This window comes from Balaenoptera acutorostrata, chromosome 11 (genome assembly GCF_949987535.1).
Source record: "Balaenoptera acutorostrata chromosome 11, mBalAcu1.1, whole genome shotgun sequence".
NCBI classification, from domain to species: Eukaryota; Metazoa; Chordata; class Mammalia; order Artiodactyla; family Balaenopteridae; genus Balaenoptera; species Balaenoptera acutorostrata.
The window spans coordinates 101,796,432-101,822,675 of record NC_080074.1 but is presented as its reverse complement, the minus strand read 5'-3'; the positions used below and the strand labels follow the sequence as shown (position 1 = coordinate 101,822,675).

At 41.7% G+C, this 26,244-nt stretch overlaps 1 protein-coding gene across 1 annotated transcript in view; it reads right to left on the bottom strand.

Moving 5' to 3' along the window:
- Positions 1 to 26,244, bottom strand: part of ANO2 (anoctamin 2) — a 347,746-nt gene that overhangs the window by 32,897 nt on the left and 288,605 nt on the right. Inside the window, exon 20 of the mRNA XM_057557057.1 lies at positions 5,753 to 5,898. Coding sequence (XP_057413040.1) covers positions 5,753 to 5,898 — 146 coding nt within the window. The remainder of the gene's footprint in view (positions 1 to 5,752; positions 5,899 to 26,244) is intronic.

The following is a 26,244-nucleotide window of genomic DNA, read 5'->3' as shown; positions in this document are numbered from 1 at the left end:
TTCAGACTGTTTTTAGTCAATTCCTAGATTAAAGAGAAAGAAACCAGACACTTGACACTAACAATGGCGGCTGATATTCACTGAGAGCGTATCCAGACCAAGTGTTTTAACTACTCCAGATTCATCTCCTAGTTTTCAGAAGCATCCTACAAGGTAGGTGCTAATTTCATCAAAAGATGCCACTTTTCAGATGAGGAAATCTGGCCTGGCTGACTTGAAGCATCAAGCCATGTAGGACAGGAAGCCTGGCAGTTGACCCCAGAGCCCATCCCTAACCACACGTAGCCTACACTGCTAGAGGAAGTCATCGTTTGGTAAAGTTTATTCTGCAGCCTAGTGTTTGATCGTACATGGGATCAAATACTCCCTGAAAGGGTGAAGAGGATAATCCAGAGATACTAGGGATGAAAGACATCTAACTCAGAAACACTGTCCTGGGACTCGCCTGGCAGTCCAGTGGGTAAGACTCTGCGCTGTCAATGCAGGGGGCCCAGGTTCGATCCCTGGTCAGGGAACTAGATCCTGCATGCGTGCTGCAACTAAGAGTTTGCATGCCGCAACTAAAGATCCCACATTCTGCAACTAAGACCCGGAGCAGCCTAAATAAATAATTTTTTAAAAAAGAAACACTGTCCTTGTACTTACAGAAAATATAACATAAAATAGTCATGCCTCTAAAATGATTGATAACTTAGCAAAATGGCCTAAAGGGTTCTGTGAGTTTCTGTGGAACCCAGCATGGAAAGCCCATGTGTGGTCCAGGCTTCCTCCCCCGAGACAAGGCTGAATCAATATCAACCTGAATTGCTGGAGAGACTGTCCTGGTCTCTAAACTTGTTCCTCCCTCTGGGTGCCTTATAAATGTTTCATGAATGAAAGAATGAATGAACAAATGAATGTGTCCACCTGTGCTTCCTCATTCCCTCTCTATTCCCCTCCTGCACTAGCTGCCCATTTTCCTCAAGAGAAACAGAGTTCAAACATAGTCACAGCATTGACCAAGATTTTACACCTGCTCCCTATGACCTGATGCAAAATGCAAACTTGTCAGATCCCCCTTACAGTTCTCCAATAATCCCTGGTCTTCCTCTGTTCCCTCCCTACTCCAAAACCACCATTTGCTTTGTCAACAACTACTCACGGCCATGAGACTCTTTGGACTTGCCTGTCTTCTGCCTTGGAATGCTCTCCCTTACTCAAATTATTAGTAAGTAGACCCTCAGAATCAGAAGGGACCTTGTGGATCAAGTCCAATCTCCTACCTGGAGTGGAAACCTCTTTAGAACATCCTTGACCCACCATCAACCAAGCCCTGCTTTGAAAACGATCCTTCATTTTCCACTTAAAATTATTAAAAACTTATCTCTGTTAAGAAACTTTCCCTCATGAATAAATAAATGCATTCATTCCCTCACTCGTCTTTGTTTATCAGACATGTTGAGTGCCTGTCACACGCCAGGGAATGTGCTGGGCTCTAGGAGACATGAAAAGTCATGGTCCTCACTCACTGCTCTTTAGATGGGTCTGCAAAAGAACAGCTATATGAGTACTATTATCATAATTCTGTAAGATACACCATCAGCGTGTGCACCAAATGCAACACTGGGACAGAAAAGCAAACAGTTAATGCTTCTTCTCAGCAGGAATGGGGCTAGGAAGACTTCACAGAGGAAGCACCATGAAAAGCTAAGTCTTAAAGGATGAGTCTGGAATATTCAGGTCAACAGGTAGAATGAGGTGGGCATGGTGGCTGGGAATCTCAAGCTGACTGCACACTGATCTTTCTTTCATTATCACTTGACTTCAGGGTAATAAATAATGTGTACCCATTGGAAGAGTATTTCGTACATGTTCTATGGTGAAGGGAATTGGTCTAGTCCTTTCAGAAAGCAATTTGGTAAAATAAATCAAGAACCATACAATGGCCATTCTTTAGATCTAGCCATCACATCTGGGGGAGTATATCTTGAGGAAGTAATTACAAATGTGGAAAAGATTACATGCACGAAAATAATATATACTGGATTTGTGAAAACAGGGGAAAAATTGGAAAATGAGCCTCCAAGGCACTTCCTTGGAAGATAGGTAAATAAACTATGATCCATTTATTAGAGGGTTGATTTATTATGCAGCTGTTTGTTTTAAATATTATATGACAATTTGGAAATATTTATTCATATAAGGCTAACTGAAAAGGAGAAATGTGTGCATATGATCACAACTTTATTTTTTAACTCATAAATATTTAAAATACTTAAATGTTTAAAATATGTGTTACTCTTATAGGAAAACACAGGCAGAACACTCTATGACATAAATCACAGCAAGATCCTTTTTGACCCACCTCCTAGAGAAATGGAAATAAAAACAAAAATAAACAAATGGGACCTAATGAAACTTAAAAACTTTTGCACAGCAAACGAAACCATAAACAAGAAGAAAAGACAACCCTCAGAATGGGTTGTTTGTAAATCTCCAAAATTTACAAGCAGCTCATGCAGCTCAATATCAGAAAAACAAACAACCCAATCCAAAAATGGGCAGAAGACCTAAACAGACATTTCTCCAAAGAAGATATACAGATTGCCAACAAACACATGAAAGGATGTGCAACATCATTAATCACTAGAGAAATGCAAATAAAAACTACAATGAGATATCATCTCACACCAGTCAGAATGGCCATCATCAAAAAATCTACAAACAATACATTCTGGAGAGGGTGTGGAGAAAAGGGAACCCTCCTGCACTGTTGGTGGGAATGTAAATTGATACAGCCACTATGGAGAAGAGTATGGAGGTTCCTTAAAAAACTAAAAATAGAACTACCATATGACCCACCAATCCCACTACTGGGCCTATACCCTGAGAAAACCATAATTCAAAAAGAGTCATGTACCACAATGTTCACTGCAGCTCTATTTACAGTAGCCAGGACATGGAAGCAACCTAAGTGTCCATCGACAGATGAACGGATAAAGAAGATGTGGCACATGTATACAATGGAATATTGCTCAGCCATAAAAAGAAACGAAATTGAGTTATTTGTAGTGAGGTGGATGGACCTAGAGTCTGTCACACAGAGTGAAGTAAGTCAGAAAGAGAAAAACAAATACCGTATGCTAACACATATAAATGGAATCTTAAAAAAAAAAAAAAAAGGTCATGAAGAACCTAGGGGCAGGACGGGAATAAAGATGCAGACCTACTAGAGAATGGACTTGAGGACACGGGGAGGGGGAAGGGTAAGCTGGGACAGAGTGAGAGAGTGGCATGGACATATATACACTACCAAACGTAAAATAGATAGCTAGTGGGAAGCAGCTGCATAGCACAGGGAGATCAGCTCGGTGCTTTGTGACCACCTAGAGAGGTGGGATAGTGAGGGTGGGAGGGAGGGAGATGCAAGAGGGAAGAGATATGGGAACATATGTTTATGTATAACTGATTCACTTTGTTATAAAGCAGAAACTAACACACCATGGTAAAGCAATTATACACCAATAAAGATGTTAAAATAAATAAATAAATAGGAACATTTTTATTTAAAAAAATAAAATAAAATGTGTTATTTAAAAATAACAAAAGGGGCCTAAGATATGGCACCAAAATGCTACCAAAAGTTGGGCTTGAATGAGGAAAGTTTTGGGAGACATGTTTCCTTATGTTTTCAAACTTTTTGTTTTATGGTTGTTTTGTTCCCTTATAACCTGTAAGTACTTTGCTTGTTTGTTTAATCTATGGAATGAATTTCACTCTCTACAATCTTGGGGTGAACTTCTTCCAAAAATCACCAAGTCTTCTAGTTCTTGTTTTTTCTGTCTTCTCATTACTTGGTAAGTGCCCGAGTCTGAACATGACATAGTGCGTGTCTGTTTGGTGACAGTAGCTGACAAAGTACAGCGTGTTTTCCTATACCCTGCCTTCCTGGGGCCTCAAGACCATTAGGAGAAACAACAACACTTGACACAGCTTTTGTTTGTGCTACACACTCTTCTACGCACTTCACAGACATTAATTCATTATATATTGATACAACAATCCCATGAAGTTAGGCTTAGGACTAGGGTTAGCGTTAGCCATTTACCCAAAGCTATCCAGCTAGTTGGTGATAGAGCCAGGATTTGAACCCAGGGAGTATGGCTCAAGGGTCTCTGCTCTTAATCACTCAAGACGGGGAGCTTTGAAATAGCCAGCTCTCTGTACAGACAGGCAGACAGGCATGTAACACCTACACAAATTACTGCGTGGTTGTGGGGAGGGACTGGAGATGGAGGGTGGGGTTTGAAAGACAGAGCTACGGGGGTTCTAGCGTAAGCCCCTTCCCGAATGGAAGCCTCAATCTGGCAGCGATCTCTTTCTGAGAGGATGGCAGACGCAGAATGACATCTGAAATCTGAGCGGTCATCTCTGCGTAAATATGGGGCTCAGTGTTGGAGAGGGATGAGAGGTAGTCCTTAGCAAGAGGCAAAAAGCATCAGAGAGCTATGTGTTTACACAAACTGCGTCTTGATATTTTCTTTGTCTATTGTTCCTGAGGCAGACATAATGATTGTTTCTTCTCTGGCGCGTTTATTCAGATGACAAAGCTCAGGCTTTGCCTGGAATTTTAGAGACCCCAGAGCTAGAACAGAACTCTGTTGGCCATCTCATCTAGACCTTGTCCATCCCTCTACCCTTAACACACACACACACACACACACACACACACACACACACACACACACTCTGTCTCTCTCTCTCTCTCTCTCTCTTATGAAGACAGAGGATAAATATCAATTAGAAATAACGAGTGAGGTACGTGGTACACAGAGGCATTAGTAGCCCCCGTTAAAAGGAATTAACCAAAAAAGGCAGGAGTCATTATGCAAACACAATGAGGGTCCCATGATATGAAGTCCTGAGTGATTCTTTCGTTGGATCTGACTCATGTTTCTCCGTTCACTCTAGATTGAGTCAATGTTTAGATGATATGTCTGCCCTCTTGGTCCTATGTTTTTAATTCATTAGTTCCAAGTCTTGGAAACAGGCTTCTCAAATATTCACCCCAGTGAAACATCAGGATTATTAATAAGCAGCCAAGTGTTTGAAGGCAGCTGGTCCAAGCTGGGCCACTGCTCATGATGGAGAACACGTGGCTTCCAAACCATGTCTGAAATGACTGTGTTCTATTGGCCTGCGCTGCACGCGCTCCTACTCTTAGGCCTCATCCAAGAACAATCAGACTATAACTAGAAATCTTCCTCTCACCCCCTACCCAAAACATCCCCACCATTTTTAGAGGAAAGCTGACATTTTACCCAGCCCTGCCTGATCAGAGTGAGGGGCTCTCCTATATTCTCCTTGTCGAGATTTTATATATCCTTGTCCCAAGTGTCAGAGGACTACTTTACTCTTTCTGAATGGAAATTCCATTCTTAAATATCATCAGACTTCCCAATTTGCCTCTCATGGTAGAAACCACGGGAAGGAACCTGAGAGACGACACCTGTCATTTGACAGATGAGGACAGGTGGCCCAAAAAGAAGAAGGCACCTTTTGAGTATCAAGTTGGTGATGAGACGCTCCCGGTTCTCAGCCCAGGGCTCCTTCTACCCACACCCTCCTCAACTTCCACGTGGCACTGAAGGCGACACTGTGTCGCCACGAAGCCCGGGAAGGAGCAGAGGCTGCCTCAGTTGTTTTCCTAACCCTCTCCCTGAGCCCTTATCTGAACCCACCCCCAGTGGAAGGAAAGCCCATGGGATCTTACTCATTTCCATGTACTCTGGCGTCAGTCCAGTGTATGGTTCCAAGCTGTAGTCTAGATCCCACTGCTTTGGATGCTTTGAACAGGCAGAGTCAGCTGCTCCAGGCTCTGTCTCATCTTTCATCTTCCGAAATAGTTTCTTTAGCTTCCTGGAAAAGAAAGGGACCAGTCACCAAAAGCCTCTGGAGGAGAGGGTTAGTGCTGCAGACAGAAAGGAGAAAAACAACTAAGCTTTGATACTGGAGCCATCTCTCATCTAAGGACAGAGAGAGGAACACTGAGGAGACTACTTCTCTCTTAAAGACAATCCCAGGAGGTCCTTTGTCGGGATAATAAAAGGATCATCCCACAAAGGACCAAGTTTCTTCAAACCCAAAGAAACTTAATTCTTCCTGCTCTTTGATAAGCAACAGGAGTGTTGGCCCTTCCTGTCAAACATGGAGACAGTCCTATTTTCTAACAGGTGATCTGCCCACCCTCTTCACGGGGAAGGGAGGGTGTCGAGAAAGTAGTAGAAAGATGCCATCTTCTCATCTCAAACATTTTCATGTCTTAATAACATGAATAGTGTATGTCCATTAAAGCCAAGCTAAACGTTGTCCACCATTGCTATGGGGTGAATGGTATCCTCCAAAATTCAGATGTTGAAACTCAGAGCCCCAATGTGACCATATGTGAAGACAGGGCTTTTAGGAAGTACTTATGGTTAAATGGGGTTATAAAGGTGGGTCCTAACCCAAAGGATTGTTTGCCTTGTAAGAAAAGGAAGAGACAGAAATCTCTCTCCACCATGTGAGGTCACAGTCATATGAAAGCCAGGAAGAAGGCCCCCACTAGAAACCAAACCCTGCCAGGCCTTACCTTGGATTTTCCAGCCTCCAGAACTGTGAGAAAACACATTTCTGTTGTTTAAGCCCCCCAGTCTATGGTATTAGTTATGGCAGCCTGAGTAGACGAAGTCAACCACATTCAGGACATTTTTGGTCTAGAATGATAACAAGATAATAATAGCCCAGCCTCTTGGGATTGGTATGAGGATGAAGTGAAACAGTGTTTATACCATCCTTAGCACAATATCTGGACATAGTAAGCATTCAATAGATGCTAGCTATTATTATTTTTAATATTAAATGCTAAGATTAATTAAATGCCTGAAGGTACGATCTTTTCATACCTCCCACTGATACACAATACACAGAGAATGAAATGAGGATAAGTAGTGAGGTCCCAATTCTGCTGATTGGTCTAAGAGAAAGTTTCTAGGAGACCGTGGAAGGAGAACTAACAGCAGAACGGTCAGAAGCATAAACTTGAAATGTTTAAAGGGATTGTGCCTATAATTTAAGGTTATTATTACCATTTTACAGCTGAGAGGGCTGAGACTCAGAGTGGCTGGGGGTTGCTTGCAGTCCAAAGCCTGGTATAAGGACCCAGGTCTTCTGGCTCTGGCCCAGGTTTCTTTCCCTCCACAATTCATGGTCAAGGTCTCCATGAAGGAGACTTGGGATTGGCACACGGAATTCATGAGAGCAAGAACCAAAAAGAGAAGGGGAACCAAGAGGATGGGAAGCAGAAGATCAACTTTCCTTCCCATGTGAGTCTTCAGCCACCCCTCTGTTTAAACTTGCTGTGGCTATTGTTCATTCAGGGAAAATCTCTGATTGTCTTGGTCTTTAGCTTATAGTTCCTGATAATTATAAGTTGAAATCTCAGCTCTTCACTCCCTAGTGTGTGACCCTGTGCAAGTCAAATAATCTCTTTAGCCTCAGTTTCCTCCTTAATAAATGAAGATGATGCTAAAAGATAGGTCCTAGAGTCAATTCAATGAGATAAGGTATATAAAGGCAATTTAATAGCAACCATGTTTGGAACAAGGTAACTGCTCAATAAATGTTAACTATCATTAATGTAAAAAAACAAAATAAAATAAAGGGATTGTAAAGTCCATGCTCCATCCAAATGCAGGAATCCTCCCCACACACAGATCCTCACATAAGACCATCCAACCCCTGTGTAGCTATTTCCAGAGGAGCACTCATGAAATCATTAGGCATCTCATTCTATTGTTAGAAAGTGTTCGGGCAAGTAGTGGGAATCCCATGGTTCAAAATAATGTTTTGATTGGTGCCTTGTCTAATACCACTTGCCATCAAGAAACCTGTAGTATTGTGGTATGGGTAAAAGTCTGATTTTGATGTCAGGAAATCGTTCTTTAAAACCTAGTTTTACAACTCAACAGCTATATTTTCTTGGGCAAGTTATGAAAACTCCAGAAGCTTTAGTTTTCTTATCTATAAGATGAGAAAATAAATATTAACTAGCCCATTGGGTCAGTTAAAGGAGATAATCTATGTAACATGCTTAATTTAGGGCTTGGTACATGTCAAGAGCTCCATAAATATATCTATCATTGTCCTTATCATTGTCATCCTCATCCTCATCATCACAGGAGGATCTAAAGAATGAGTTGAGATCCATATAAGCAACAGTAAAATAAAATATTTCATAATAAGATAGCAAGCAATAATTCTGTGATCACAAGAAATTAAGAAAAGCCTAGATGGAACCTAAAGATTCTGAAGCCAAACAGTATGAAGTGGCTGAGACCCTGTCTGTGAGTCGGGACAGAAGGACAGGATGAAGAAAAAACATAAAGAGAGAGACAAGAAAAGAAGGAAGGAAAAGAAGGGAGGGAGAGAGGGAAGGAGGAAGGGAAGGTCTAGAACCAGAACTCAAATTAAGACTTTTCTGCCAAGTACCAGTAATCAGAAAACTCAGCCACATCTTTAGTAAAGAATAGTAAATGGTTTTAACTAAACATGGAAAATTGAACACATGCATATATCCCTGTCCACTTCTGAAATGCTACTAAAATGATAGTGAATGAATTTTAAAATGTATAAAACCACGAGGTTAAAGAAAATAGTCATGAATACAGTAGAGTATGAGAGACATTAATGACTATCTTGGAAGATGAACAGTGAATGAAGGAGTTAGCAAAGCTGTGATGGCTGAATACCAAGTACCTACAGTGGAAGACAGAAGGGAAAAGCAAGTCAACTCATGCTGAAAAATCTCAGAAAGGCTCAGGAATTGCAGGCACCAGGTATCACCAAAGGCAGGAGGTAGGGATTACTCAATGCACTATTAAAGGAACAGTAGACCCTAATCTCTCTGTCCACCCATATTGCCCAAGTGACCACCACTTCCCAACACCAACAGGAGCAAAAAGTTTATTCAGAGAAGAAAATGAACCAGGGAAACTCTGGATCTGACATAAATCCAATAAAATGATAGGAAGTTAAAAATCAATAACCTCTTAGGGAAAAAAGAAAATAGAACTAAAGACAAATATATGGGCAAGAGGAAAGAAAAGAGAAGGAAATTAATCAATCTATGAACTTCAACATTTACGCAGACAGAGAAGACAGAGAAAATGGTGGGGACGAAACTACAAGAGAAATATAAGAAAATGTCCCAGAGGTGAAGGATATGCACTTTTTTTTTTTTTTTAATTTTTTGGCCACACCGCACGGCATGTGGGATCTTAGTTCCCCAACTAGGGATCGAACCCGCACCCCCTGCATTGGAAGTGCGTAGTCTTAACCACTGGACCGCCAGGGAAGTCCCAGGACATGCACTTCTCTGATTGTAAGGACCTACTCACCAAAATGAAGAAAGAAAAGGATCTCCACCAAAACATATCACCTTGAGATTTCAGAACTCTAAGAAGAAGAAAAAGGATTCTAACAGCTTCCAGGTCCAGAAGGACAAAGATAGATTCTCTAAAAATTATAAGCAAAAGGATATTAGAATTCTCAACATCAGCCCTTTACAATAGAAAACTCCAGGGAAATGTACTAACATTGAGAAGGCAAATGATTTTTAGCTTAGAATTTTATACCTAGCCAAAGTATACAACGAGTGCAAAGGCAGAATAAAGACATTTTCAAACATGCAAGTTTTCAAAAAAGATGTATTTCTATGCCTCCATTCTCATGAAGTTCCTGGAGGATGAATTTCACCAACCAAGGATATAAAGCAATAGAGAAAACAGTATGGAATCTGGCAAAGAATCCACCAGAAAAACAAGTGTTGGACCTAACAGGGATTGATAGCTGTATGGAAGGTTTAGTGAACAAACACTTCTGGTCTGAACAGGATAATGGAGGGTTCCTAGAGGATGGTCTCCAGGAAAAAATACATGTGACCAATAAGACAACTGATGTGTTTAAAAAGAATGAAGTATTGCCACTGGCAGCAACATGGATGGACCTAGAGATTATCATACTAAGTGATATAAGTCAGAGAAAGACAAATACGATATCACTTATATGTGGAATCTAAAAAATAATACTAATGAATCTATACACAAAACAGAAACAGACTCACAGACATAGAAAACAAACTTATGATTACCAAAGGGAAAAGGGACGGGGGAGGGATAAATTAGGAGTTTGGGATTAACAGATACAAACTATTATACATAAAATAGATAAACAATAAGGATTTACTATATAACACAGGGAACTATATTCAATATCTTATAGTAACGTATAGTGAAAAATAATCTGAAAAAGAATATATACATATATATGGCTGAATTGCTTTGCTGTACACCTGAAACTAACACAATATTGTAAATAAACTGTATTTCAATTTTTAAAAATGATAAAGCAAAACCAAAATAATAAGTAAGAAATAAAAGACATCTGATGTGTTTAATGAGGTAATTAAGCTGGGAAAGTGGACACTTAAACAAGTGTCACCAATATGGTATAATAAGTATTATAAAGGGAGAGATTTAGGGAATCATGGGCAACCTAACCTGCAAGGTTTCCCTGGGGAAGAGCTGTGTAAACCAACCGAAGGATGAAAGATGATAGAAGCAGCGTGGGAAAGTGAGAGAGAGCTGTGAAAGGGGAAGGTGTGTGTTCTAGGCAGAGGGAATTATTTGTGCAACAGCCAAAGACAGTGCAAGAATGGTCACTGCAGGGACTAAAAGGAGTTCAAAATGTTCGGAGCATAGAGTAGGAGAGAAAGTGGTGAAAGATGACTTGAGAGGTAGCACAAGTTCATGAAGATGGCCTTGTAAGCCATCTGGATGCAGGGGTTCAAGTGAGAGATCAGGGTAGCAGAGGCCAGGATGATTGCCAAGGACATGAAGGGAAGTAGACAGATAAAGACACGCTGAAGAGGTGGGGTTAAGAAGCTGGGGGGGAATTGCAGTTGGGAAGGGAAGATGAACCAAGGATGACCCCCCAAAGTCCTTGGCCGTTTGTGTGGATGGTGGCAGAGTTGGCTAAGCTGGGGGACACAAGAGGAGAAGGGGAGGAGAAGTTGTTGAGATGGAGGGTTCCATGAGACAATTAAGTAGGGATGTCTAGTAAACAGTTATGTGTGGTCTAGAGCTCTGAAAACAGGTCTGGGTTGGAGCTAGAGACCCAAGAACCATCATGGAAAGAACAATGGAAACTCTAGCAACGAATACCTCCTGTGGGTGGAGCGGAGGGGAAGGAGTCTTCAGAGGGCAAGGAAAGAGCAGTCACAGGAAGAGATGCTCAACTGTGAGACCCTGTGGCAACGAAGGCCAGGGCAGAGGACAGCCTCAGGAAGGACACCGCAGTCGGGAATGCAATACGCTGTGGATGGGTCCAAATGTCCACAAATAATTCTTACGAACCTCTCCTTACCAGGAGTTTCCCTCCTGGAGATCTCAGTGACCATTCAAAACATTAATAAAGGAAGTCCCTCGAGAGCAGGATTTAAGGGGAATCCTGCACATTGTATAACACACAGATGGGGCATTTGGAAAACTTCAGATTATGATTCCTACCATATGATGCATTCGCTTGTCAAAATAACTCCTTTGATGTTACCCTCATCTCCTTTTCATCTGCTCTTTCTCTGTCTCTTGTTAATGACAAGTCTGAGAAACTCTGTCCAGAAGCCTCCGAGCCTTTCCCCTGCTTGTGCCCCACAGGTTCACCCTGAGATCACGGTGACTGTCGGTCACGCCTTGGCCTCCTGGCTGCAGGATCCAGGCCCCAGGAGTCCTCCACAGACCCTGGCTTCACAGACCTCGAGCCTCGTGAAAGAAGGCAGAAGCAAGCCTGCCATGGGCCGAAGAAGAGAAACACATCAACCTCAGAGCTGTGTATTCCTCTTCTTGACACGGGACAGGATTCAAATTTGTTCCTCAAACCTCTGATTCACAGCCATATTCCACTGTATTGAGGGGAACACACAGCTTCCTTTGCCTGTGATGGCTTTAAAGAGAGACTGTTTTATGTCTTGAAATACAATAGTTATCACATTTATCAAAAAAAGAAGAAAGTTTATGAAATCTTTCTGGCTGTGTGCAGGGGTATATTGTGGCTATTTTGGGGTGTGATCTGGTGTTTCTAGCAAGAATAGGGACTGGGAAGCATTTTGCCAGTGGAAGTATTAATTCATCAGCTCTGTCCATCTCAGACGTCGCTCAGGAAAGAATCTGGCACCTGAAAAAGAGCATTTACCATTACACACACACACACACACACACAAATTCATCTCTCTGAATGATTAAGGGCCATTTCCAATTTTGCTTCGCGGAATACTGGAGCTGAGTTTGAGATAAAATTATAGCGAGGACTTGGGATGTGCTGTGGCGTGTCTGGGGCACCATGACGTGTGGATCCAAAGTCCATTTTGCACAAACACATATGGGAAAGGTGGTGTGTGTGTGTGTGTGTGTGTGTGTGTGTGTGTGTGTGGTGGGGGAGATGAGGAAAATCCCCATCAAAGGACTCAGATAATAAATAGCACAAGATCAGATTCTGCCCTGCAAGCCAGCCACGTCTGAAGTTATCTCAGAAGGAGCTGCCAATCAGCATTATTCTGGGGCCTGTTGTGTTGAAAACCACCTGGCTCCCCTCTGGAAAGCATCTGTCACAACTGTGTCAGGCCCCAGGAGCCTGGGGTTGTGTGAGTGGGGAGAATTCAAGGCCAGACCACACAACTTCAGTTTCTTCTAGTGTCATGTCCTCATTGCCCTTAAAGAGTTACTGCTCCCGGTTTTGCTGCTTCCTTTGAAAGCACTTCATTTTTCCATCTCCAGGGGCTCTGAAGCAGGCCTAGCAAAAGTGGGACATGCTTCTGTCTGGATGGTGCTGGCCTTCCATGGTGGCCCTGTCCGGGGCACCTGCCAGATTTAGGGGTAGCAAGGGAGAGGTCTGGAAGCTGAAGATGCTTATCCGGGTCCCAAAGGACAGGTGTACAGTATTCATGGACATGCCTGGTATCTGTGCCAGCCCCGTGGAGACCTGTGGGGTTAAAAGGCAAGAACATTGTGCTAAGCCAATGTCTCCCAAGCAAAGGACACGTTCCACTAGCAGCTCATGTGATGTTTTTGGAAGATCACTAGACTTGGCCTAACATCTCGTTAGAGCACCTGGAAGAATTATTCTCTTTACTGCTCTCAGCTCGTCCCTCTGATTGCAGTCCAGGAGAAAACCCCAGTCTGCTGCTGGTATGCCTGTAACAACTCCCCGGGACTTGTGCGACTTCTTTTTCAATAAAGAGAATGCAGATCTTAGGCTAACTTCATTGATTAATAATGGATCAGTTTTATTGTATTTCTTTCTACTATTTGCTATTCAGGGTAACTGATAGTGTTAGTTTTCCATTTTCAGAAATGTGATGGACTTAAAAAGTGAATTGATTTAGAGGAAATTAATATGCAAATAGCTGTCTAGATAGGTAATGGAAAACAATTCAAAAGTTGGCTGACAAATGACTAAAGATTGGGAAACAATCTAATGCAAGAAGCCTACTGGACTGGTCGACTCAAGAAGACACTAGAATTTGTAGTGGTGGTGCTTTTAGCAACACACACACATGCACGCACACGCACATGCACATGCACACACAAAGAATCTAAGGAGAACGGTGCACCCTTAGGGAGTTAGATAAATTACAGCCGACTACCTGGCTTACCAGCAAAGTCAGTTCAATAGTCTTTAACATTTTTAAATTCTCTTTGGCAGAATCTCAGCAAATTGCTTTCAGAAATAAATAACAAACATGAAAAATGATCAATCTATGTGTATAACCATATTTTTTTACCCCAAATATTCTTATCCAGTATGATTACCTACATAACTCCTCAGACTTGCTTCTGTTTTTAAAAATCAAGTCTGGTCTCGAAGATTAATATTTATCTCCCTGAGGGGAAAAATTGGATGCAGGCTCTGAAGGCACCGAAGAGCTACCATGAACCACAAGCCATGGGTCCCAGAACAGAAGAGAAAAACACTGTTCCTGAGAAGGTCTTTTCAGCTCACTCCCTGGACTCGAAACACTCAGAGAGCATCACTTGTAAGCATAAAAGCCAATGACACTCAGTAACACCTTGGCTACCTGTACTCCCAGGAATGGTTCTTCCTTTCTTGGATACCCATATTTTCTCTTTTCTAGAGACCTGAGCATATATGCAAGCTGTATTTTTACATAACTGTGTGTCTTTCTAGAATAACTTTCCCAAGGTCTCACAGGGACTATATTGCAATGCCTGGATTTAAACCCAGATCTGTTGAACAATCACTGCCCTACAGAGATGTGTTGCCTCCACGGAAGAGTTAAAGACCACTGGGTCTAGTTTTTATAATTTACACTATTCCTTCCTTACTGTCAGGCTCAACGGTCATTTCTCTTTTGCCTATAGAAGACTCCCCTTTTTTCTTGGCTTATTTCATGTTTCTCTATCATACATAAGGATATTGCCAGGTGCATGAGCTCTGGATTGATGGGTCTAATCTACTGAGAGTGGGCTCTGAGTGGGGCATGGAAGACCCAATAATCATAATCGTGGTGATTTCAGGTGAACAAACTCAATCACAACCTGTAGAATTACAGAGAACTTTGAAGATAAAATACCATAGGGCTTGGTGGAAGAACTTTTGCTATACATTCCTGACTTCAACTATATGATTAGGTTGTATGTGTTCACTAACAGATTAGGAACTAAAATGAGGAAAAATATTTTGAAAGACAAGTGACTTGTATTGGAATCGGCAGTGACCAGTTTCATTGAATAGAGGAGAGGTTCATAGAATGCTAGAGCTGAAATAACAATACCTTAGAGATTATTACATTATTATATACTAAATAGGTATTATATCCTGTTATATATTATGTATTATTATATGCTTTTCATCAAGACATGAGGATAATGAGACGTAGGAAGTGACTTGCTCACAGCTTTATGAATTACATGCAAATGCCATCAATTAAAGTGTGGCATAGTAAACACACATCAAGCATAAGGAAGGAAATTTAGCCTTCAAGGAAAACAGCCATGTGTAGGTTTCATCTGTCATGGAGCTGATAAGAGTTGATGGGTGGGGAACATCCAACATACTGTCCAAATGACTGAGTTCTTGCCTCTCTTACACTCTAAAAAAGACTTCTGGGTCCAGAGTGGATGGGCCAAGTGGTAGAGGAGATGCCTGGGAATGAAAAAATGGCAAGCTGTCTCCAATTCCAACCAATGTACTGGAAAGACAGGTGTGTTCACCCAGATGTTTGGAGGGGACTGGAGACTTTCCTTTGTAGCAGTGGTGGAGGGGATGGGCTCACGGCTTCAAAGGGGCCAGACGTGGCTTCGGCACATCTGTTTTTTTGGTCTGTACATTTTCTGGATGTTTGTCCATAACAAATGTGTTCTCTCTGAGATGGTAAGCTCCTACACCACAGTGACCATGTGTCTCACCAGCTTTGTTTGATGACTATCACGGAGTGACTTTCAGTCAGAAAGCTGAGAACAGGGTGCTGTTTCAGAGGGTTGAGATGCCCAGACCATGTTCTCCTCCAACTCCTCCGAGAAAAATCACGTGCCCAAGTGCCTCCTGTGGTTGCCCCAGTGTGGGGACAGAAAAACAGCCTAACTGATGGCCGGTGATGGTGAGACCCATTCTGAGGACTGGGATGGCAAAGTGTTATGAGCGAATGCTCAGGATTCTCATTCCTTGAAGTAGGGCTCTCATGAAAACAGGTTTTCCTTCCAGATAAATTCGATTGTCTCCATCATAACTTGAGCTCTCTAATTGTGTTTCTGAGAAAGACCAAAGAATAGCTTTCTCTGGGGATCTGTCAGACAGTCACAGCCTGCCATGGGAGCAGTGACTGGTGTAGTTTTCCCTAGAGAAAGGAGTGGATCATGTATATCTGCTAATGGTTCCAATCAGCCCAAGGAACCTAGGCTCAGCGACCCTTAAGCAGACTGAGAGAGATTTTGGGCTCTCGCCCTTGCCATGACCCTGGCATGCCCCAAGACTGGTCAGGGCACCACTACCTCATCTTCTCCTGAAGCAACACCTGAGTCACTAAGTGTTTTGATAAACCCGAGTCAGTCTGTTGTTTGTTTAGAAAATAAATCTGCATCCAAGGGAAACTGGGCTTTTTAAATTTATTTACTTTTGGCTGCGTTGGGTCTTCGTTGCTGCACGCGGGTTTTCTCTAGTTGTGGCAAGCGGGGGCTACTCTTCATTGCGGTGCACAGACTTCTCACTGTGGTGGCTTCTCTTGTTGAGGAGCACGGCCTCTACGTGCGCGGGCTTCAGTATTTGTGGTGTGCAGGCTCTAGAGTGCAGGCTCAGTAGTTGTGGCACATGGGCTTAGTTGCTCCACGGCATGTGGGATCTTCCCAGACCAGGGCTCGAACCTGTGTCCCCTGCATTGGCAGGCGGATTCTTAACCACTGCGCCACCAGGGAAGTCCGGGAAACTGTTTCTTTAAACAAAATAATGGCAGATCAACTTGTTACACGACAGCCTTCTTTCAAGGCATAGACGCAGCCCCCTGCTTTCGAAGCTTTCTTTGACTGCTCCAAAATGCCTGACCTTTACTTGTCTGAATTCTGACAGAGTTTACACCAGAGAGAGAACACCCAGTCACATGCAGTCTATTTTGTCTCCCAAACTAAAAAAACTAATCTCTGAGGAGATAAGGACCATTTCATATATATTTTTCTGTATTTAGTTGCATACAAATCTTGTGTATAAGTTAAAGAAAAAGAAACAGAGAGCCTTGTGTTATGGACTGAATGTCTGTGTCCCCTCTAGAATCCATATGTCCTACCTACCAATGTGATGGTATTAGGAGGTGGGAACTTTGAGAGGTAATTATGTTTAGATGAGGCCATGAGGGTGGGGCTTCCACAATGGTATTGGTGCCCTTATAAGAAGAGGGCGCCACCAATGTTCATAGGGCACCTAAATGTCCATCGACAGATGAATGGATAAAGAAGATATGGCACATATATACAATGGAATATTACTTAGTCATTAAAAAGAATGAAATAATGCCATTTGCAGCAACATGGATGGACCTAGAGATTATCACACTAAGTGAAATAAGTCAGGCAAGGAAAGATAAATATCATATGATATCGTTTGTATGCATAATCTAAAAAAATGATACAAATGAACTAATTTACAAAACAGAAACAGACTCACAGACTTAGAAAACAAACTTATGGTTACCAGAGGGGAAAGGTGGAGGGGGGGATAAATTAGGAGTTTGGGATTAACATATACACACTACTTTATATAAAATAGATAATCAACAAGGACCTGCTGTAGAGTACAGGGAACTCTACTCAATACTCTGTAATAACCTATATGGGAAAAGAATCTGAAAAAGAATAGACACTATATATGTATATGTATAACTGAATCACTTTGCTGTATACCTGAAACGAACACAATATTGTAGATCAACTATAGTCCAGTATAAAATAAAAATTAAAAAAAAAAAGAAGAGGGCACCAGAGCTCTCTCTCCACATATACACAGAGCCTGGGTCACATGAGCGTACAGGGAGATGGTGGTCTTCGTCAGGACCAAACCGGCTGGCTCCATCATCTTCAACTTCATGGCCTCCAGAACTGTGAGAAATAAGCTACCCAGTCGATGCTATTGTGTTACAGCAACTCAAGCTGATGAAGACAGCTGGGAAGGCTCAGACTGCAGTTTTTGTGGGTATAGCTCTGTGGTATCCAATTCTCATTTTTTAATACCTGAGCCGTATGAGCCAAGAGATGAAGGCAGTGGTATTCCCTGCAAGCCCTCCTGCAGTCTGGACAGTGTTATTCCTGGTTATGTAGCTCAGGGCCTGGTTCTCCAGCCCTTATAGAATATTCTGTTGGTCACTTATTGTTCTCAAATTCCTTTGCTGCTTAAACTAGCCAGAGTGGACTCCAAGGTCTGCAATTAAGAACTCAGGCCAATGACATGAACAAATGCAGCTGGAAATAAAGGGATTAAACCAGTTTCTTTATTGCAGGATTTCTCAGAACCATTAAAATAATGTGCTTAGTAAATCTCCAAAAGGGAGATAGAGTGTGTGGCAGTGTCTTCACCTAACCCTGTGGGGACTGTCTGACGACTGCATCCCAGGACGGATAATCTTGCAAGGAGTTTGCAAAGAACTCTGAGCCTGGTACAAACTGTCCATTCAGTCCTCCTAAACAGAACTGGCCCAGCCTATAAGAGTTACCCCTGATCCTCTCTGTCATTCCCTGGCTCTCTGATGCCAGGCTAGCTGAAAACACCCCCTGAAACAGATTTCTTTTTTTACAACTAAAAAAGCAATAGAAACAAAAGACAGAGGGGGCCACATTTTCCTTTGACCTGAAGGTAGATTTTCACCTGTTTCATCCTCTTCTTTTGGGTCCAGTGCTCATGAGTCAGCATTTATTTTCATGACTATCTCAGTGCAAAACCTAATGAAAGGGAGGACCTTCAAGATGGCAGAGGAGTAAGACGTGGAGATCACCTTCCTCCTCACAAATACATCAAAAATACACCTACATGTGGAACAACTCCTACAGAACACCTACTGAATGCTGGCAGAAGACCTCAGACTTCCCAAAAGGCAAGAAACTCCCCACGTACCTGGGTAGGGCAAAAGAAAAAAGAAAAAACACAGACAAAAGAATAAGGACGGGACCCGCACCAGTGGGAGGGAGCCGTGAAGGAGGAAAGGTTTCCACACACTAGGAAGCCCCTTCGCGGGTGGAGACTGCGGGTGGCGGAGGGGGAAGCTTCGGAGCCACGGAGGAGAGCGCAGCCACAGGGGTGCGGAGGGCAAAGCGGAGAGATTCCCGCACAGAGGCTCGGCGCCAAGCAGCACTCACCAGCCCGAGAGGCTTGTCTGCTCACCCGCCGGGGCGGGCGGGGCTGGGAGCTGAGGCTCGGGCTTCGGTCGGATCGCAGGGAGAGGACTGGGGTTGGCGGCGTGAACACAGCCTGAAGGGGGCTAGTGCACCACAGCTAGCCGGGAGGGAGTCCGGGAAAAAGTCTGGAGTTGCCGAAGAGGCAAGAGACCACTGTTTCGGGGTGCACGAGGAGAGGGGATTCAGAACACCGCCTAAACGAGCTCCAGAGGTGGGCGCAAGCCACGGCTATCAGCGCGGACCCCAGAGACGGGCAGGAGACGCTAACGCTGCTGCTGCCGCCACCAAGAAGCCTGTGTGCGAGCACAGGTCACTATCCACACCTCCCCTCCTGGGAGCCTGTGCAGCCCGCCACTGCCAGGGTCCTGTGATCCAGGGACAACTTCCCCAAGAGAACACACGGCGCACCTCAGGCTGGTGCAACGTCACGCTGGCCTCTGCTGCCGCAGGCTCGCCCCGCATCCGTACCCCTCCCTCCCCGCAGCCTGAGTGAGCCAGAGTCCCCTAATCAGCCGCTCCTTTAACCCCCTCCTGCCCGGGCAAAGAACAGATGCCAGAGGGCGACCAACATGCAGAGGCGGGTCCAAATCCAAAGCTGAACCCCAGGAGCTGTGTGAACGAAGAGAAAGGGAAATTTCTCCCAGCAGCCTCAGGAGCAGCAGATTAAATCTCCACAATCAACTTGATGTACCATGCATCTGTGGAATACCTGAGTAGACAATGAATCATTCCAAAATTGAGGCGGTGGACTTTGGGAGCAACTGTAGACTTGGGGTTTGCTGAATGCGACTGACTAGTTCCTGACTTATATGTATATCTTAGTTTAGTATTTAGAGCTTATTATCATTGGTAGATTTGTCTATTGATTTTGTTGCTCTCTTCCTTTTTATATATATATATTTTTCCCCTTTTTCACTTTTTGTGAGTGTGTATGTGTATGCTTCTTTGTGTGATTTTGTCTGTATAGGTCTGCTTTTACCATTTGTCCTAGAGTTCTGTCTGTCCGTTTTTTTGTTTAGTATAGTTTTTAGCACTTGTTATCATTGGTACATTTGTTTATTGGTTTGGTTGCTCTCTTTTTTTTTAATTCCTTTTATTTTTTTAATTTTAGTAATATTTTTTTAATTTTTTATTTTAATAACTATATATTTTTTTTCTTTCTTTCTTTTTTTTTTCTTTTCTCCCTTTTCTTCTGAGCTGTGTCGCTGACAGGGTCTTGGTGCTCTGGCTGGGTGTCAGGCCTGAGCCTCTGAGGTGAGAGAGCCAAGTTCAGGACATTGCTCCACCAGAGACCTCCTAGCCCCTTGTAATATCAATTGGCGAGAGCTCTCTCAGAGATCTCCGTCTCAACGCTAAGACCTAGCTCTACTCAACAACCAGCAATCTCCAGTACTGGACACTCCATGCCAAACAACTAGCAAGACAGGAACACAGCCCCACCCACTAACAGAGAGGTTGCCTAAAATCATAATAAATTCATAGACACCCTAAAACACACCACTGGATGCGGTCCTGCCCACCAGAAAGACAAGATCCAGCCTCATCCACCAGAACACAGGCAAAAGTCCCCTCTGCCAGGAAGCCTACACAACCCACTGAACCAACCTTACTCACTGGGGGAAGACACCAAAAACAACAGGAACTAAAAACCTGCAGCCTGTGAAAAGGAGACCCCAAACACAGTAAGTTAAGCAAAATGAGAAGACAGAAATACACAGCAGATGAAGGAGCAAGGTAAAAACCCACCAGATCAAACAAATGAAGAGGAAATAGGCAGTCTATCTGAAAAAGAATTCAGAGTAATGATACTAAAGATGATCCAAAATCTTGGAAATAGAATGGAGAAAATACAAGAAACATTTAACAAGGACCTAGAAGAACTAAAGAGTAAACAAACAATGATGAAGAGCACAATAAATTAAATTAAAAATTCTCTAGAAGGAATCAAGAGCAGAATAACTGAGGCAGACGAACGGATAAGTGACTTGGAAGATAAAATAGTGGAAATAACTACCGCAGAGCAGAACAAAGATAAAAGAATGAAAAGAATTGAGGACAGTGTCCGAGACCTCTGGGACAATATTAAATGCACCAACATTCGAATTATAGGGGTCCCAGAAGAAGAAGAGAAAAAGAAAGGGACTGAGAAAATATTTGAAGAGATTATAGTTGAAAACTTCCCTAATATGGGAAAGGAAATAGTCAAGTCCAGGAAGCTCAGAGAGTCCCATACAGGAGAAATCCAAGGAGAAACACGCCAAGACATATATTAATCAAACTATCAAAAATTAAATACAAAGAAAAAATATTAAAAGCAGCAAGGGAAAAACAACAAATAACATCCAAGGGAATCCCCATAAGGTTAACAGCTGATTTTTCAGCAGAAACTCTGCAATCCAGAAGGGTGTGGCAGGACATATTTAAAGTGATGAAAGGGAAAAACCTACAACAAAGATTACTCTACCCAGCAAGGATCTCATTCAGATTCCATGGAGAAATTAAAATCTTTACAGACAAGCAAAAGCTAAGAGAATTCAGCACCACCAAACCAGCTTTACAGCAAATGCTAAAGGAACTTCTCTAGGCAGGAAACACAAGAGAAGGAAAAGACCTACAATAACAAACCCAAAACAATTAAGAAAATGGTAATAGGAACATACATATCGATAATTGCCTTAAATGTAAATGGATTAAATGCTCCAACCAAAGGACACAGACTAGCTGAATGGGTACAAAAACAAGACCCGTACATATGCTGTCTACAAGAGACCCACTTCAGACCTAAGGACATGCACACACTGAAAGTGAGGGGATGGAAAAAGATATTCCATGCAAATGGAAATCAAAACAAAGCTGGAGTAGCAATTCTCATATCAGACAGAATAGACTTTGAAATAAAGACTATTACAAGAGACAAAGAAGGACACTACATAATGATCAAGGGATCAATCCAAGAAGAAGATATAACAATTGTAAATATTTATGCACCCAACATGGTAGCACCTCAATACATAAGGCAAATGCTAACAGCCATAAAAGGGGAAATCCACAGTAACACAGTCATAGTAGGGGACTTCAACACCCCACTTTCACCAATGGACAGATCATCTAAAATGAAAATAAATAAGGAAATACAAGCTTTAAATGACACATTAAACAAGATGGACATAATTGATATTTACAGGACATTCCATCCAAAAACATTCTTCTCAAGTGCTCATGGAACATTCTCCAGGATACATCATATCTTGGGTCACAAATCAAGCCTTGGTAAATTTAAGAAAATTGAAATCGTATCAAGTATCTTTTCCAACCTCAACGCTGTGAGACTAGATATCAATTACAGGAAAAAAACTGTAAAAAAATACAAACACGTGGAGGCTAAACAATATGATACTAAATAACCAAGAGATCACTGAAGAAATCAAAGAGGAAATCCAAAAATACCTAGAAACAAATGACAATGAAAACACAACGACCCAAAACCTATGGGATGCAGCAAAAGCAGTTCTAAGAGGGAAGTTTATAGCAATACAATCCTACCTCAAGAAACAAGAAACATCTCAAATAAACAACCTAACCTTACACCTAAAGCAATTAGAGAAAGAAGAACAAAAAACCCCCAAAGTTAGCAGAAGGAAAGAAATCACAAAGATCAGATCAGAAATAAAGGAAAAAGAAATGAAGGAAATGAAAGCAAAGATCAATAAAACTAAAAGCTGGTTCTTTGAGAAGATAAACAAAATTGATAAACCATTAGCCAGACTCATCAAGAAAAAAAGGCAGAAGACTCAAATCAACAGAATTAGAAATGAAAAAGGAGAAGTAACACCTGACACTGCAGAAATACAAAGGATCATGAGAGAGTACTACAAGCAACTATACGCCAATAAAATGGACAACCTGGAAGTAATGGACAAATTCTTAGGAAAGCACAACCTTCTGAGACTGAACCAGGAAGAAATAGAAAATATAAACAGACCAATCACAAGCACTGAAATTGAAACTGTGATTAAAAATCTTCCAACAAACAAAAGCCCAGGACCAGATGGATTCATAGGCAAATTCTATCAAACATTTAGAGAAGAGCTAACATCTATCCTTCTCAAACTCTTCCAAAATATAGCAGAGGGAGGAACACTCCCAAACTCATTCTATGAGGCCACCATCACCGTGATACCAAAACCAGACAAAGATGTCACAAAAAAGGAAAATTACAGGCCAATCTCTCTCATGAACACAGATGCAAAAATGCTCAACAAAATACTAGCAGACAGAATCCAACAGCACATTAAAAGAATCATACACCATGTTCAAGTGAGGTTTATCTGAGGAATGCAAAGATTCTTCAATATACACAAATCAATCAATGTGATACACCATATTGACAAATTGAAGGATAAAAACCATATAATCATCTCAATAGATGCAGAAAAAGCTTTTGACAAAATTCAACACCCATTTATGATAAAAAACTCTCCAGAAAGTAGGCATAGAGGGAACTTACCTCAACATAATAAAGGCCATATATGACAAACCCACAGCCAACATCATTCTCAATGGTGAAAAACTGAAACCATTTCCACTAAGATCAGGAACAAGACAAGGTTGCCCACTCTCACTGCTGTTATTCAACATACTTTTGGAAGTTTTAGCCACAGCAATCAGAGAAAAAAAAGAAATAAAAGGAATCCAAACTGGAAAAGAAGAAGTAAAACTGTCACTGTTTGCAGATGACATGATACTATACACAGAGAATCCTAAAGATGCTACCAGAAAACTACAAGAGGTAATCAATGAATTTGGTAGACTAGCAGGATACAAAATTAATGCACAGAAATCTCTTGCATTCCTATACACTAATGATGAAAAATCTGAAAGAGAAATTAAGGAAACACTCCCATTTACCACTGCAACAAAAAGAATAAAATACCTAGGAATAAACCTACCTAAGGAGACAAAAGACCTGTATGCAGAAAACTATAAGACACTGATGAAAGAAATAAAAGATGATACAAACAGATGGAGAGATATACCATGTTCTTGGATTGGAAGAATCAACATTGTGGAAATGACTGTACTACCCAAAGCAATCTACAGATTCAATGCAATCCCTATCAAACTACCAATGGCATTTTTCACAGAACTAGAACAAAAAAATCTCACAATTTGTATGGAAACACAAAAGACCCCGAATAGCCAAAGCAATATTGGGAAAGAAAAACAGAGCTGGAGGAATCAGGCTCCCTGACTTCAGACTATACCAGAAAGCTACAGTAATCAAGATAGCATGGCACTGGCACAAAAACAAAAATATAGATCAATGGAACAGGATAGAAAGCCCAGAGATAAACCCACGCACATATGGCCACCTTATCTTTGATAAAGGAGGCAAGAATATACAATGGAGAAAAGACAGCCTCTTCAATAAATGGTGCTGGGAAAACTGGACAGCTACATGTAAAAGAATGAAATTAGAATACTCCCTAACACCATACACAAAAACAAACTCAAAATGGATTAAAGACCTAAATGGAAGGCCAGACACTATAAAACTCTTAGAGGAGAACACAGGCAGAACACTCTATGACATAAATCACAGCAAGATGCTTTTTGATCAACCTCCTAGAGAAAGGGAAATAAAAACAAAAATAAACAAATGGGACCTAATGAAACTTAAAACCTTTGTACAGCAAAGGAAACCATAAACAAGACGAAAAGACAACCCTCTGAATTGGAGAAAATATTTGCAAATGAAGCAGCTGACAAAGGATTAATCTCCAAAATATACAAGCAGCTCATGCAGCTCTATACCACAGAAAAAAACAACCCAATCCAAAAACGGGCAGAAGACCTAAATAGACATTTCTACAAAGAAAACATACAGATGGCCAACAAATACAGGAAAAGATGCTCAACATCACTAATCATTAGAGAAATGCAAATCAAAACTACAATGAGGTATCACCTCACACGGGTCAGACTGGCCATCATCAAAAAATCTCAAACAATAAATGCTGGAGAGGGTGTGGAGAAAAAGGAACGCTCTTGCACTGTTGGTGGTTATGTAAACTGATACAGCCACTATGGAGAACAGTATGGAGGTTCCTCAAAAAACTAAAAGTAGAACTACCATATGACCCAGCAATCCCACTACTGGGCATATACCCTGAGAAAACCATAATTCAAAAAGAGTCATGTACCACAATGTTCACTGCAGCTCTATTCACAATAGTCAGGACATGGAAGCAACCTAAGTGTCCATCGACAGACGAATGGATAAAGAAGATGTGGCACATATATACAATGGAATATTACTCAGCCATAAAAAGAAACGAAATTGAGTTATTTGTAGTGAGGTGGATGGACCTAGAGTCTGTCATACAGAGTGAAGTCAGAAAGAGAAAAACAAATACCGTATGCTAACACATATATATGGAATCTAAAAAAAAAAATAGTTCTGAAGAATCTAGGGGTAGGACAGGAATAAAGACGCAGACATAGAGAATGGACTTGAGGATATGGGGAGGGGAAAGGGTAAGCTGGGATGAAGTGAGAGAGTGGCATGGACATATATACACTACCAAATGTAAAACAGATAGCTAGTGGGAAGCAGCCGTACAGCACAGGGAGATCAGCTCGGTGCTTTGTGACCACCTAGAGGGGTGGGATTGGTAGGGCGGGAGCAAGATGCAAGAGGGAGGGGATATGGGGATATATGTATACGTATAGTTGATTCACTTTGTGATACAGCAGAAACTAACACTCCATTGTAAAGCAATTTATACTCCAATAAAGATGTTAAAAAAAAAACAACCTAATGAAAGAAGTCCTTCTAAAAAAACCATGTGGGAGGGGAGGGGAGACAATCAACATGAAAATCCATTCTGTTTCACCAGCTATGCATCCTTCCCCTTCCAAGATCATATATTCCACAGTTCCTTAGAGATTTTTCTAAATGATTACATTGTGTTTCAATCTTTCCTATTCATCCTCCACTCCTCTTTTACTTGTTCACTGGGAGTGAAATGGAGCAGGACCCTATGTTCCCTGCCCCCCATGTCCTCAGCCTGCTTTTGTCTGTGGAAAAACTTTAGCCAAAGAATAAGTTTAATCAGAGAAGTGAGAAAATGCAGAAACAAAGCGAAACAGTCAAAGGAGGACAAGTAATAACAATTTAGTCATTAAGCAAAGTCAAGGACCTTTAGTTCCTTCTTAAGGGCTACAGATAATATTCTGAGCCATATCCTGTGAGCTGTCTTATAGACACTGAAACCTC